This window comes from Styela clava, chromosome 15 (assembly GCF_964204865.1).
Source record: "Styela clava chromosome 15, kaStyClav1.hap1.2, whole genome shotgun sequence".
Lineage (NCBI taxonomy): Eukaryota > Metazoa > Chordata > Ascidiacea > Stolidobranchia > Styelidae > Styela > Styela clava.
In genome coordinates, this window is record NC_135264.1 from 9,340,071 (window position 1) to 9,354,817 (window position 14,747).

Genomic DNA, 14,747 nt, shown 5'->3' on the forward strand with positions numbered 1-14,747 from the left:
TTGTTTTGTTTACTGTATAGTATACCCTAAATTTATCGCGTTTTATTCTCACTTAAATAACTTCTCAGTGGTTGTGTGTGGCTGGTTGGTGCATGAAATAACTTAATAATTTTAGGTGAGTAAACACGTACCACTTCCTCTTGGCAAAACCTTCCATCTTATATTTTGTACGTTATAAACCTTATCTAAGGTTTTGTTTGCTCCCCTGATTTCGTAATCAGTTTTTATTTATTTGTTTTTATCTGTCAAATGTATTGTTATGCTGATTATGGAGTCGAAATAAACTTATACTTATATTCCAGGTCCTCTGTATTTTGTTTGTCTATTTGTTCCCATCAGAGTGATCAAATAAAATCGATTGATTGACAGCCTTTGCATTCAGACCATGGCTTTGAGTAAACAACCTGAACTGCACGATAATCACCCGCGGTACAACTGGAAAACTACCGATTCAACCACGGACAAGTACCTCACAGTAATTTAAGCTTTTATGGCGAATACAACGTTTTTTTATGCAGTACATACCAAACATAGCAATTTTGTTGGAATATGCGAGGATTGCTGCCTAAAGTTGCACTGTCGTCCTACTTCTGGACCACATAGTAACTAACAGAATACTCGCCTGCCATCACCGATCACACAGCTACTAGACATGAATAACATCACCCTCCATCACCGCAACATCTATGTACACTCCACCCTACATTCATATCCATAACAGGAGATATTTGTAACATATTATGGATAATATTCCGGTACAAAAATTTAACGTCTAGTACGTACAATGGCGGAGTACATTGAGAAAAACACGCACGAAGCATCAGAAATTTACAATCCAAGAAAAGATTTTGTATCTACATACCCTTTGTTTTGAAATGAGCATGACGTCATCAGTTATGACGTCACTACAAAATGACGACGTCATTAGTATGGCGTCAATTACACACGGCACAGTAAGAAATGCGAAACATATAGCACATATGTGAACCAAGAAGAGGCTTAATATAATGAAGACCAACGGTGGATTACTAAGTGGTTTCACTTGCATGGAACAGCTTCAGCAGGTTCACCAGAGCCATCTTGGTGGATGAGCTTGTTTTGTCTCACCTTCTCAGCATGATTTTCCTGCAAATGAAAAGTAAATGTTGAAAAGGTTTAGGAAATTGTTATTCAATATGATAGTATGTTTATTCCAAAGCATCCACCACAGAGAAATATAAATAAGCTTGTGAAAAGTGGACAAAACATCAAATTAAGTTAAAATCATTTAGTGGGCTAATTCATAACATAAAATATGAAACACACATCATATTGATTGCTCAATAGAGCAAAACTAGTCAGAACAACTCCATTCTAAATAAAGAATGATTATAATGTCGAGCCATACCAAACAACTACCAGGCCAACATAGGGCACCCTCAGCCAACAAGCAATAATAATGCTTCAGGGACACATTGTACAAGATCCAATTGACATTGTATAGCTCAATACAACAACAAGCGTGTTGTTATCAAACCTTGATTGATGTACACAATGTTAATAATAATTGTGTGGGAACAAAAATGAAAATATACAGAAATTGCATGTGTCATTTCTGTTTCTACCATTTAAGAGAAACATGAATGAAATAACAAATATAACAAGTACATTGACCAATAAGTAGATATACTGAACGCATGGCTCTCTAAACTTGGGGAGGTCTGAGCCCCATTTCTCCCGTTCTGGGACCAACCACCGAACATCTTTAGCTCACAATATTAAAGATACAATACATCTAATTTTCAGAAAATTAGTCCAAAAGAACAATCATTGAAAGATTTTGAAACTAATTTTTTACCTTTTCCTTAATTTTTTCTTTCCTCTGTTTTATCTGTTCCTCTCTACTCTTTGCACTTTGTTCCATCTTTTGTTGCAGAGTTTCTTCAAGCTGATTGCACATTTCTTCAACCTCCCGTTTCACTTTTTCACGCAGCAATTCGGGTTTCTCATTCTAGGTAAGTAAATTGTGAGAAAACATGGATTTGATGGATTTGAATATGAAAAATTCTGACGCAAGATACTTGAATTACTCAACATGACCCTTGCTACAGTGTCCTATGGTTAGTGCATATTCATCTATTAACACAATGAGAAAATAGGCATTAGTTAATCGATTAGTTAGGCATGCAGTCTCTTCAAATGTTTATTAAGTATGAATCTTAGTTACAAATCCAATGGCTTTAAATATTAAATCAACTAAATAATGAGATAATGACAAATTCTCACCAATTCCTTGAATTTTTCCACTTTGGATCTGATTTTTGAAAGATGATTTTCCTCGTATAATTCCCATTTTGCTTTGAGATGTTCTTCTACCGCATGAACAAAATTTTCATCGGCCTCCTGTTTTTTCTGTTTTACTTTTAGAACCTTTTCTTCTTCTGATTTTGCTTGGTTTACAACAGCAAATTGTTGGGACTAAGAAAGTGGATAAAATACTAGGGCATTGTTTTGCAGATATTTTTGGAAATTCCAAAAAAGTTTACATTTATGTTATTTGTATGTTATGCTACAAATTGAAGAAAAATTAAGATGAATTTTTAGAAAAGAGTATATTCCCTGATCTGGAAAAAGACTTTTGGAATTTTCGCAAAATAGTTTTCTTCTATGATGGTCGTATATTTCCAAAGGTATTTATGAAGAATTACATGTTATTATACCATACGCATCAACTTCCTACCTGTGTGAAAAATGATTTCATCGTGTTTGAATCAAATAAAAGACTTGTAACCTACTATGTGTTGAAAGAGTCTGAAGATTGTGAAGAGTATCACATTTAATTATAACATTTCTGAAAAAGCGAGTTGTTGCAAGTTTGCAACGCTGCTTATTCTTAATAATACATATACAACAGGGAGGAAGCAATCGGTAGTTTAGCCAGCGTTCCGAATTCAACGTTTTCCATTAGATTCACAACGCTTTTCTGTTGAATAAAATAATATTCTATACACTCCAAATCCGAAACCACAGTCTATATTGACTGTTAACATGAGACTAATTTATACTGAATAAAACAGCTATGAACACATCTTGCATCATAAAAAACGTCTCTTCAAAAAAAGGTAAGTAAAAACCGAAAGCACATTCCATGTATTCATATGGATTTTATATGCGACATTGGAACTGTAATGAAAAGCCAGCTCCCCCATGAATGAGATTATGTCTAAGACTTCAGACTTATACAGCAGATTGAATTAACCAGTCTGATTCTGCTACTTCCATAAAATATTCATGATTAAATCACAAGAGCTTAGGAACGAATTCAAACATTCTCGGCCACACACCCAACAAAATTCAACTACTTTATACAGAATAGGTCACAACAAGCATCTAAGACAACTTTGTCACATAGTAACAGAATTGTGTGAATAGTATTATTTGGAATTTTGGTGATAAATCCAATATAGATTTGAAATTTTAAGTTTTTCTCTTCTAAATAAAAATATTTGTGTCTTATATAAAGATGAATTTTGGTTTTTTTTTTCTAAATAAAAATATTTGTGTTGAAAATAATAAAAAAATTTAGGTTTTCATCTTCTAAAAATTATTTGTATTTAAAATAAAGATTGTGATTGCTTTGATTGAATTAATTGACTTAATTAATGAGACCAATTTCAGACATTTCCAGTTTTTTTTTTAAAAAATAGACATTTATTTTTAGAAGCGGTTCACAGATCTCCTTTGATGCCCTGAAAAAACATAGGTGCTAAAAAGGCCAAAAAAAAACAATCTCATGCCAAAGACTGAAAATATGAAAAAATATACCTTCCTCCTTTCTTCAGCAGCAAGTAACCTCCCTCTGATGTCATCCAAAGATACATCTCGCTTCTTGTTGGGAGAAAGTGCCTTCAATGGACTTGCAGCAGCACTTCCTCCTGGCTGCTTCAATATTACTTCAAATGCATGACCAGTCTTACACTTGTTAAGGTCTTTCACCTCCATGCCTGAAACGATACACAAAAGACGAAAAAGCTAATAAAAATAACCAATATACTTTTCATACATTTCACATTGTTCACAGATTGAGGATTACATTCAAAACATGAAAATATACGGAGACCATGAAAAACTTTTTTTTATAAAACAACACAAATCAATGAGAGATAAAGATTCTTGAGAGGCAGAACACCTTCACAGTATTATAATTAACATACAGAGAAAAATAGGTTGGTATGATTATTTGCCTTAAAATTCAACAGCAACTGCATACTTAATGACCATTATAAGTTATAACAGTATAATAGAAACAATTATATACAATTTTAAGTGGTGTGAAGTTAGTAAATTTAATCAGTATTTACCGAAGTTGATAAGAAACTGATAAGGAGATGAGGTGGAGATAATTGCACACAAATATGGCAATTAGCACTGCCCATTTCAGGACATAGTATTTTTATTATGAAGTTGATCCTCTGGCTGTGCCTTACGGCTGGCCGAGACATACCGGTACATTACATTTGGCCCCTTCAAGCAATCATTTATCTCGGTACTCTCATTTGTATTTCGCAATAATCTTGGCTGAAAAAATACCGATTACACCGTACCTGTCATATCTGGTGCTGGAACAACGATAGACATTTTGTTAGATTAACTCCAACTTGTAAAAACAAAACAAATACCGGTAACCCGACCGGTGCACCAGCAAAAAACGTTTGACGAACGAAAACAAATCTATCTACGGCTGAAAACAATATGGTTAAATCTGGCACGACGCACAAACAAAAACAAGCACTTAAATTTAAAATCTAAAGAAGTAGGCTATAGACGAGAAACCGCCAAGCGTCAACGTACACGCTTTCATATTTCGCGCGATGTGACTATTTCGACGACACAAAAGGACGTGCGTGTGCACATCCGCTAACTTGTTTCTTCTGTTATCTCACTCCTGGCGTTTTTTTCTCGCCAACCTCTCACTATTTGACAAGTGTAGTCGCGAGCACTTCCTTTTTGTGTCACAGGGCCTGCGTTGAGGAGTTTGTTTACAATTTAAGTACATGTATTCCGTATTAGGCTGAACAAAGAGCGCTGACCGATTGATAGTCTCCGTACAATTTAATGTGTCGTCTGCGTTTTTCTACATCATCCATCTTTGCACTGATGACTTACAGAAAATGAAACCAATTTGAATTACATATTAATCGCATAATCGCACAATATTTTGCCAAATAGGGTATTTTCTTAATTTTGTTTTTTCGATTTTCAATAGTAAGATGTTGACCAAATAAACATTTTCTACTGTTCAAATACGAGTCATATTCAGTACTAAGGTTCCCGTACATTTGAACCCACGACAATTGCACCTGCATACTATTGCACCTATGGAAATTTTTTTGTTTTGCGGATATTTGAACCCATACTAACCTAACCCATGGGTTTTAGCACCCGCATATAGATTTAACCCGCGGATATACACATGGGTTCAAATGTAAGGTCACCCAGTACTAAGACTCAATAGGAAAATATTTTGTTTATATTAATTATTAAAATATTTACAGAAAAGGCTGTTTTTGTCATTACAAACAAGGATTCACTAAAATATCTCAATTTTTTTCAAATCTAAACCATCATTGACATTTTGAATTTTTAATCGGCTCGCTATTTCCTAAAACTTCGCAAATTGATCTTAAAACATCCTCCATGAATATTGTCACGAAAAATCGATTGAAATTTGTCCAGACGGCTAAAGAGTGACTCATTGGGGAATACCGAATCGTCTTTATAATCACATGTTTGTATTCTCATGTTTTTAAAAATCGCTCGGAACGAGGCTTCGCATAGCCCAATAAGAAATGCTACTATGGACCGAGAGTCAAAATCTATCTTCTATTACGCACGCAATGAAATTGTGCGAATGTTAGAGCCAGTCACTAGCGAATATCGTGAATGTGCATTCATCGGTCACGTGCTACTGAATACTAAAGATAGACAAACTGGGTCTATGATATTAATTGTATCACGGTACAATTATGCTCTCCTCAAAAAAAAAAAATACTCAGGCCAATTGAAGCCCCAAGCAAGCCATTGCTCATCTTTGGATCGATTTCTAATGGCTGATTGTAGATGTACTTCGTCTGGTCTGGGTTTTCGGTGAACGTGACCGTAATGGCTGACTTGGTGCTTGACGTTGTCACTGAAGTCCCAAGTATGGCTCATTGATAGAGAATAACTCAGCGAATATTGTTCATGCTTGTTTGGAAGCATAAGGCGAATTGATTATTCAGAGAAGACCTACTGTGGAATTCATGATAATTCTACAGATATTTCTTACAGTGCCAGATGCGCATTAAAAATGCATAGCGTGAACCTCAACGGATGTTTATTATGGAATGCGCTCAGCAGAAAAGGCCCGAGCAGTAAAAGTAGACGGATACTGAAACCCATACCGTAAGTATCTAACATGGCCAGGCGAAGGCTCTATATTCATAATAATAAAATACAATATACTTTATGCCTCTATCAAAGCGTTTAAGGCAAAAAACAATGCAACATCATGTTTATTGTACGAGTCGGCCTCCAAAAACACAGAAAACTGCCCTATTTCGATAATACAACATGCGAAATATTGAACAATTTTTTATCATTTTGTAGATTTTTTGAATTAACATAATATCGTAAAGCGAAAATAGCAAATTTGAGAAAACTATCAAAGCAGTATTACTAGTTTTAAGACAAAAACGTAATGTATTCACAAATTAGCAGCACTGCTTTATTAAAATACGAGCGAAGTCAGTCATTCGCTCTGGTCTTTATTCATTATTCAGTATGACGGGACGGTGCAGACAATGACGTAATGGCAAGAAGATGGAAACAGCACTAAATAATAAGCCCAAGAATATGACTAACAAATTTTGTTAGTACTTATTTCTCATGTCCTGAAAAATTCTGACTTGCATATAACGAGTTAATAATTCTGATGCTTTTAAGAGGCGAGCCTGTCTGAAGTGTGGTTTATAGTTCGGGCAACTAAAATACTGCTAAAATTACCTAAGTGACGTAATAATATTAAAAATGAAGATGGAAAACGTATTCGAATACAGTATGCTTAAATAATATTGCACTATTCTAACTTGGCTGGTCAAATTGAAACTTTCAAATTTAAACAATTTTTCAAATTTTAACATCAATATAAAATTATCTCTTCTTAAACAAAAAGTTATAATTATTAAATAAAACTTTAGTCACGGACTAGTTTGCTGGAACTGTCTGTCACTTACATACAAACCATTTCATCAACCAGACCAACTTGATCAAATTGTACGAGAAATTTTGATTCATACCATCTGTAATATTGGGCATCTTCTGCGTTGGGAATGTAGCGAATAAAAGTGTTTTGATATTTTAACAACAATATAATATTTAGATTTTCGAATAAATTTTCAGATGATCTGCTTGTGGGAGATTATATACCGCCTTTGATCAGGACGCTTGTCGCAATAACGAAACTATAATTCACAATATACTTGATCTTTCATTTCTATATTATGAACAAAGGTTATAGAACGTTTAATTAAGTGCAGTATCTTTAGAGTCAAGGTCGATTATGTTTGGCAATGTCATATATGAGGTGCCTATACCAGTGCTGTGGAACCGGAGTTGGAGTCTATCTTACAATAATAAACGAACCCGGAGCCACGAACTCAACGACTCCGACGGAAATATTGTTTGAATATACCGGAGTTGAAACCGAAGATTTTGCGATTTCGACCTAGCTCTGTCATCAACAGTTAAAAAGATAATGATACACATTCGTCTATACTGAACCCATTTACTGCCTCAGTTTTAAATTCACCAAAAAGCGTAAAACATTTTATTTACAACATAACATATTAGGCTTTTGTATATCGCCATCTCATTTTACAAACACAGAAAATGAGTGAATGAATCAGGACATTGAATTAGGGGGTACGTACAGTTACAAGTTACGACGTTTCATGCATTTACCAGCAGTCTACCTTGAAATTTGTAAGATCGCAATGTGGAATCTGGCTCCAAATTTACGTGAAGACATGCGCACAACATGGAGAGCATTTTCATCTCACGCATTTTCTGTGCATAATCTGGTAATAAAAAAACGTCCTAACATTTTCGCAAAATATTAATGGTAATTTAAACACCAACAGCACATACGGGAGATGGTGCATGAAGTAAATAGTTGTTCATTCAAATCCCAGCTGCAGGAAAAGTTATCGAACCTTATGTTGATCCTCCCGTAATTATATATTTAAATTCAATACACGACATAACTAAATTCCTTGGCACTTTAACTAGCATGATTGATCAAAACTGGGACTGTTTATCGAGTACTATCAGTTTATTATAATTTGATTTTTTTCTGTTTGGCATTATGTAATATAGTTGAAAATTAATGTGAAAAGAGGATTTCATCATCTTGGTAGTTGCCCTCAACCTAATTTTTTAGTAGTTGATCCCCTTCGTTGAAGTGCTTGTATTTCCTCTTTACCATCAAAAAGAGATGGCCTACATTCAAATTTACCACTGACTGATAATTCGATCTACGATATTAATGCGCGTTGTAGCAACTAGAGCAGGGGTGGGCAACTTCTCTAGTCGGCGGGCCAGATGTGGGGAAATGAAGCCCTCGGTGGGCCGGATTATTACATGAACAGTACTCAATATCTTAATCACATATTTATTCGCTAATGCAAGAAAGAAAATTATAAATCGCGTTTAAGGTAAAGTTTAAACTTTACAAAAAATAGAGACCAAAAAAACACATAATGAATTTATCATAATCTACTAAAAGTGTAATAATGTAATATCATAATGTACTGATGTACAGTCAGCGGGCCGGTCAAAATCTCGTCGCGGGCCGGGGCCGTATGTAGCCCACCCCTGAACTAGAGTGATAAATCTAGTCATAATATCTAATATAAACCACGAATAAAGAGGGGAAAATATTGGGTAAAAGTGCCCATAAACCAGGGATGAGAAATTAGGATCCCGAGTGTGCTACTTACAACTTACAGACTGGCGGGCCATGTGAGTGTGACTTAAAAAGTTACATTTTATGAATAATATGTACAGTGTTACAAAAAAAAATGGAAAACAATAAGCCTCGTGCCAAAACTAAGTTAATCGCAATCTCAACAAATTGCTTGCGCTATTTTTCCGCTATAACATCAAAATTTGGGTTAGTTCGTGTGTGTTAGCCTCAGGCGGGCCATACTGAATTACCCAACTAGCCGGATTTGGCCCGCGGGCCGTAGTTTGCCCATGTCAGCTATAGAGTCACATAAGTATTCAATAAATTGTTACTTAAGTTTAACGCAAGTCGAGTGTTCACGAAATTGAAAAATAAGTATTCAAATCAAATCTCATTTAGGATAAAATAACGAATTTATTACGATATTCACACTATGACACGGCTAAACTCGGATCGGCGGTATAGCTCATCCCACATGGACTGGTAACCATATATACCGCTATACCGCCAGGCCCGTTTCGCCATATGATTAAAGCATTTTATCGGCTTTCATCTCCCATGGGGTGAATATAAAATTCCCACTCACATCCTAAAGGCATGTATAAATCCTGACTTGCTATGTGAGTGAATAAATTTAGAGATAATTCCGATTTATTATAATAGAATGTTGTGTGAAAACGGTTCACAAAAAAATCATATTAACGTTACCTGTTACAGATTTATCCGACATATTGATTGGAGAGGTGTTGGATAGATTTTGCGATGGAACAAATATAACTGCAACCTTAGATTTAAAACTGTCAAAAATAAAAATGTTTTAAAATAGTAGCAATACAATGCAGCATTATTAAGCACTGCTGTGCATTACATAATAAGGTATTTTTGTTTCGAGTTCTCTTCTAAATTCACAGCAGATTTTCTGCCTCTCTGTACACAAAAAAGCACTCTGCGCAAAATTGTTTTCGATACACATGGCTGTAAATATATTTCTGACCTCAGTTATGTCAAATAGTTTTGTCGCTTGATCGGATTTTCTAGTTCACGATAAATCACGGCTGTTCAAAATAATCTTATATTATTTCATTTAACGCCTTCATGTTTTCGAGAGCATAAGACAGGGGTGTGCAACCTGCGGCCGCGGGCCAAATGCGGCCCACGAGGACAAATTGTGCGACCCGCGGAGAAGTGATAATGCGCCCACGAAACGAGTTTTTATCTTACTTTAATCTGATAAGTGCGAGTAATTCTAATCTGATTGCGCTGCAAAGCCTTTACCTGTGCTTGTGCGAAGCGAACAACGCATGTCATAACATCAATAATCAAATTTTTTTTGCCTGCAACTGTTAGAAAGCTTATGTAAATAAAGGTGCGGCCCGCGGTTTCACCGAGTTAGTTGTATGTGGCCCTCCTGTATTGAAGGTTGCACACCCCTGACATAAGGCATACGATTAAAATTTCGACAAAGCTATTCGGATCTTCTCAAACATAAAGGAAAAAAAAACCTATCGCTAAAGTAAATGCGCACAACTTCACAGTTGTCTAAATGAAAAGCGATGCTCTCGGTTCATCGTAGGCAAGTATGCTGAATAATTGATATGAGCCTTTTTCCAAATACAATTTCTAAAAAACAGCAAATGCGAGCCCAGAAGAGAGAATAACTTCAGCAATCGCCATGACTGGAAAAATCGAAAGCAGCAGCGATTGGTAAGGTCCTAGCTAGGCTGGGCTTATAAGAGCATTATGATGTCATTCTTTCATCAGCCAATCCGATACGTCAACCTATATCGTAATCGTAACGGAGTTTTATGATACGCGGAAAAATGAAACGACATATCATCTACTACGCTACTACGAAAATGCTAGAAGCATGCCATCACTATATTTAAAATTATTTTATACTTTTATTATATGTGTGCGCTGCAACGTTCGTTCGAAATGACTAAAATAGAAAATTTAGTCAACGTAAAAGGTTGAAATTTAGATCACCATTCAGGCAATACGGTTTCTATTACTTTACAAAAATGTTTATCAGAAATATTCCAACCCCGTATAACCCTTTTTGATGCATCAAAATTGCTAGGCTATTATCTTTAGCAGTCATTTGGATAAATATCAGTAAACTTGTACATTCATGCTACCACGAATAGAGTTGTGATATTTCTCGGGCTGATATAATCAGCAATGTGACTACTTTTCTGCACTTATCATATTTTCGAATCCAGAAGATCGATATACAGGGTGTAACTTTACAGTTTCAATTTTGTTTTGTAGTCAGTTATCAATTCACCTTAAGCAGGTTTTTTTTTTTTTTTTATAATCTGTGATTATTTAAGTATTTTTACTCCATTTATCACATCTGTGAGGGCCTAAACAATATATGGTATCGATAAATTCTCTTTGCAATTTCAACTTTTTATGAACACCCGAAATAAAATTATTTTACTATAATAAAAATTCTCTGATCTACATATGTTATACTGCAATTTCAGGTTTTACATAAAATAAAACAATGTCATAATGAGTTCCACACTTCCAGTATGATATCACCAACTAGTCCCAAAATAATACATCATGGCTTTATATGATTAGAATTCATTATGATTTCAATGATATAATCCGTGAACTATGAGGTGACTTGTAATTTGTTCGATATAATACGAGACGAATAAACATACATACATACATATAACCAACGACTAACATACATGGATATAACATAGGCTATGTTTAATTTCTTCTTGTTGGGAAAAAAATTGAAGCAATTCATTCACATGTTTATAATAAAATAATTTAAATTATCGAAAAAATATCAACTATTTTCCAAATCGATCGATTTATTACATTGTAAATTGCGCACTACGTTTCTTCTCTAATTTGGCCTTTTTTAGCTAGAAAATATTTTGAATTTTAGATGCTATAAAGCTCAAATATGAATACTAATAACTGGTGATTTTCACGATAAATTACATACTTTAGGCTTGCTTAAAAAATGGAATGATTTAGTTCCAATAAACACATTTTGTTTTTAAAATTGAAATATAGATACATAGTCGATAGTTTAGGCTTGTTTTTGGAATTAGTTTAATTAGTGGAATATTCGGAGAAAAAGACATAGTGGACACAAAAACATATTGTGATACACAGTGAGCACTCCGGCATGGTTGCCATTTTATTCTTCATGTGCAGATTTACCGTAGGTCAGCTATAAAATGGTTTCACTAACAGCGATTTTATTCGGCTTTACTGCCTGTTGTGCTTGCTTCAGTAAATACAAAGGAAAAAAATAAATATGTTGAAATGTGGGGACCGCTGCATATATATATAGTTTTAGAAATTGAGAGAAACAAACAAAAAAAAACTTCTGGTAGAATAAAAGAAGGAAATCTTGTGAAATGGTGAATGACATATATAAGATATAAATTTGGCTAGCCTAAATTGTTAACCAGCTTAGTAACTTATTTGATTTTGACAGCCTTATTAAATGACCCTGAACTTCAACAAACTGATTCTATATTTTTCTTTGAAAATATCTATATTTGGGGTGACCATATTTCCAAACGCGAAAAGGAGGACACCTCGTTTGGTAGAACAATATTTCACATGTGCCTGAGATATACATTATATATCTACTAGATTCTTTAGGATTAAAAATAGAAATAACAATGGACGAAGTAACAACAATGCAATAATGCATTCTTGCTTTGTCAACGAGCAACTGTAGCCGTAATTAATGCACCCCGCTTCATTATCAATCAGATTAGGTTTTTCTTTCCGGCATAATGTACTGGGTCTACTGACATAATTTACAGCTAAAATTGAAATTTCACCAAATTGCTAAAAACAAGATGAAATGAGGTGAAGATAATCGCAGAACAACACGATTTTTACGTGATAAACAAGTATGCATTTAACCTAGAGCAGTAGAGATGTGGTTTTAAACTTTTGCGTGTCTGCCAAACCTCAAACGCCATTGTGCTAGCTCCAGTTGAGCCCCATTAAACGGTTGAAATTACTGAAATAGGAGCGCAATTAGAACTTCACAATAGAGAAGCAAGTTTGGTGAATGGTTTTAGAAGATGGTAATTGTGGTGTGACCTTAGATATCAATATGCAGCGTGGAAATAGTCATTGTTGTGTCACAATGATGCTGGCAGCAATAATCTTTTGTTGTATAAAAATTGCACTTTAGAGATCGGGAAGATGATACGACACCTCAAAAATGTTGTTAGCTCAGTCATTTCTTAAACTGCATTCGAATGTGGATTCTACCTTATGACTTAGCGTTATTTTGAGGTCGTCCAGAACGGATGATAATTTAGCAAAGCTCTAATGAAATATTTGTTGCCACAAATGTATTACTTAGTAAAACTAGAAACGTCTGGAACCTATATCAATTTATATATATACACTTATTTCCTTCATTCAACCTGTTCGTAAAACTGAGCTATAATTTTTTAGCAGATTAGAAATGAGGTGTTGAGCACGAAATAACATCAAAAAATGTTGAATATATCCTGAACAAATTTTAAATATTTAATCCTTTGAAAAAGGAGGACATTTTGACCTTTTAGACTTAGAGCGTCCTCGGATGACATGAAATTTTTAACGAAAAAGGAGGACAAATCCTCCAAAAGGAGGACGTATGGTCACCCTGCTATATTATCCCTGAGATTGAAATCTGATCAAAGAACAGGCGGGGGGCGATACATTGAATGTTTGTTTGCGTCTGTCAACGATTAAAATAAATGTATATTTAGAAAGATTAATTAATGATAAATAATGCTCAAATGTGTTTGTATAATTAAAGTCTTTGTTTTTCTAATGCGCTGTTTACGATTTCCTAGTACTAATGTGGCCCGCGAACAGTGCAAAATATAATAATGTGGCCCCAGATGCCGGAAACCTTGAAACAATCATACAAACCAATAGTTAACATAAAACATTGAATTGTTTTACTCAAATGACTCAAAGCAGTAAGATGAAGTTCCTCAATTGATGTTTCAAAATTGTTCATCAAAAACATTGTACCCACGTAGAAAGCGTTTTGATGCAATGTAATTGCTAGACTATTATTTTAGGCCGAATGTATATTGAAACTGAGACCAAAAATTATAGTTGGTCATATTGACTTCTTTATTGAATATTTTCCCGACTCACCATTGTAAACTAGTGTTTCGAAGTTTTATGACTTTCTTCATCAGGTTGACACTGCATATTTTCGATTCATGACTTAATAGCTCGCGGAGCTTTACAGAAGAGCGCATCAATACCAGGAAAAGGATATTTTTATATATTCAAAGCAGTAATGTGACAGTTGAACCTCGTGATTGAGAAATTTGATCACATTGTACTTTTTCTACAATTTCCCAGGATTATTTGGCTAGTTGGCGGGCCAAAAGCTGGGGATGAAATAATTTATTTATTTCAAGTGCTTCAACGGTTCGACTTATTTCATTAACAATATATTTTGTGGAGTTGCTACAAGTGATTGCATCGAACAACATTGTCATATCCGTAACCAACACCTGTTAAATAAAATCCAACGTTACGCGTATCTCGCCTCACTTTGCCAGTCGTCGTTCGGAGAATAGTTTGCATGTCCAATCAAACACCTCTCAATCGTCGACCATTACTTTGTATTTGGTGGTCATAATATAAACGTTTTAGCCTGGTGCGCATTATGTATGGATACAGCCCCAACCTAAGTAACCCATTGACAGTGCGCTGTTTGGTTAATAAAATATGGCACTGTCTTTTTCCTTTG

The 14,747-nt window shown here is 34.8% G+C and overlaps 1 protein-coding gene across 2 annotated transcripts; it reads right to left on the reverse strand.

Moving 5' to 3' along the window:
• Window positions 1-725: 725 nt before the first annotated feature.
• LOC120333928 (stathmin-1-A-like) lies at window positions 726-9,776 on the reverse strand. 2 transcript variants are annotated; one of them, XM_039401331.2, is made up of 5 exons: window positions 9,692-9,776; window positions 3,805-3,983; window positions 2,266-2,457; window positions 1,838-1,990; window positions 726-1,125 (listed from the first exon to the last, which is right to left on the reverse strand). In XM_039401331.2, exons 1-5 carry the CDS (start codon window positions 9,711-9,713, stop codon window positions 1,039-1,041), a joined length of 633 nt encoding a protein of 210 aa, XP_039257265.2. In that variant the 5' UTR covers window positions 9,714-9,776; the 3' UTR covers window positions 726-1,038. The 2 variants fall into 2 exon arrangements, with proteins under 2 accessions (XP_039257265.2, XP_039257264.2); XM_039401330.2 differs by lacking the exon at window positions 9,692-9,776 and adding an exon at window positions 4,584-4,796.
• Window positions 9,777-14,747: the final 4,971 nt, after the last annotated feature.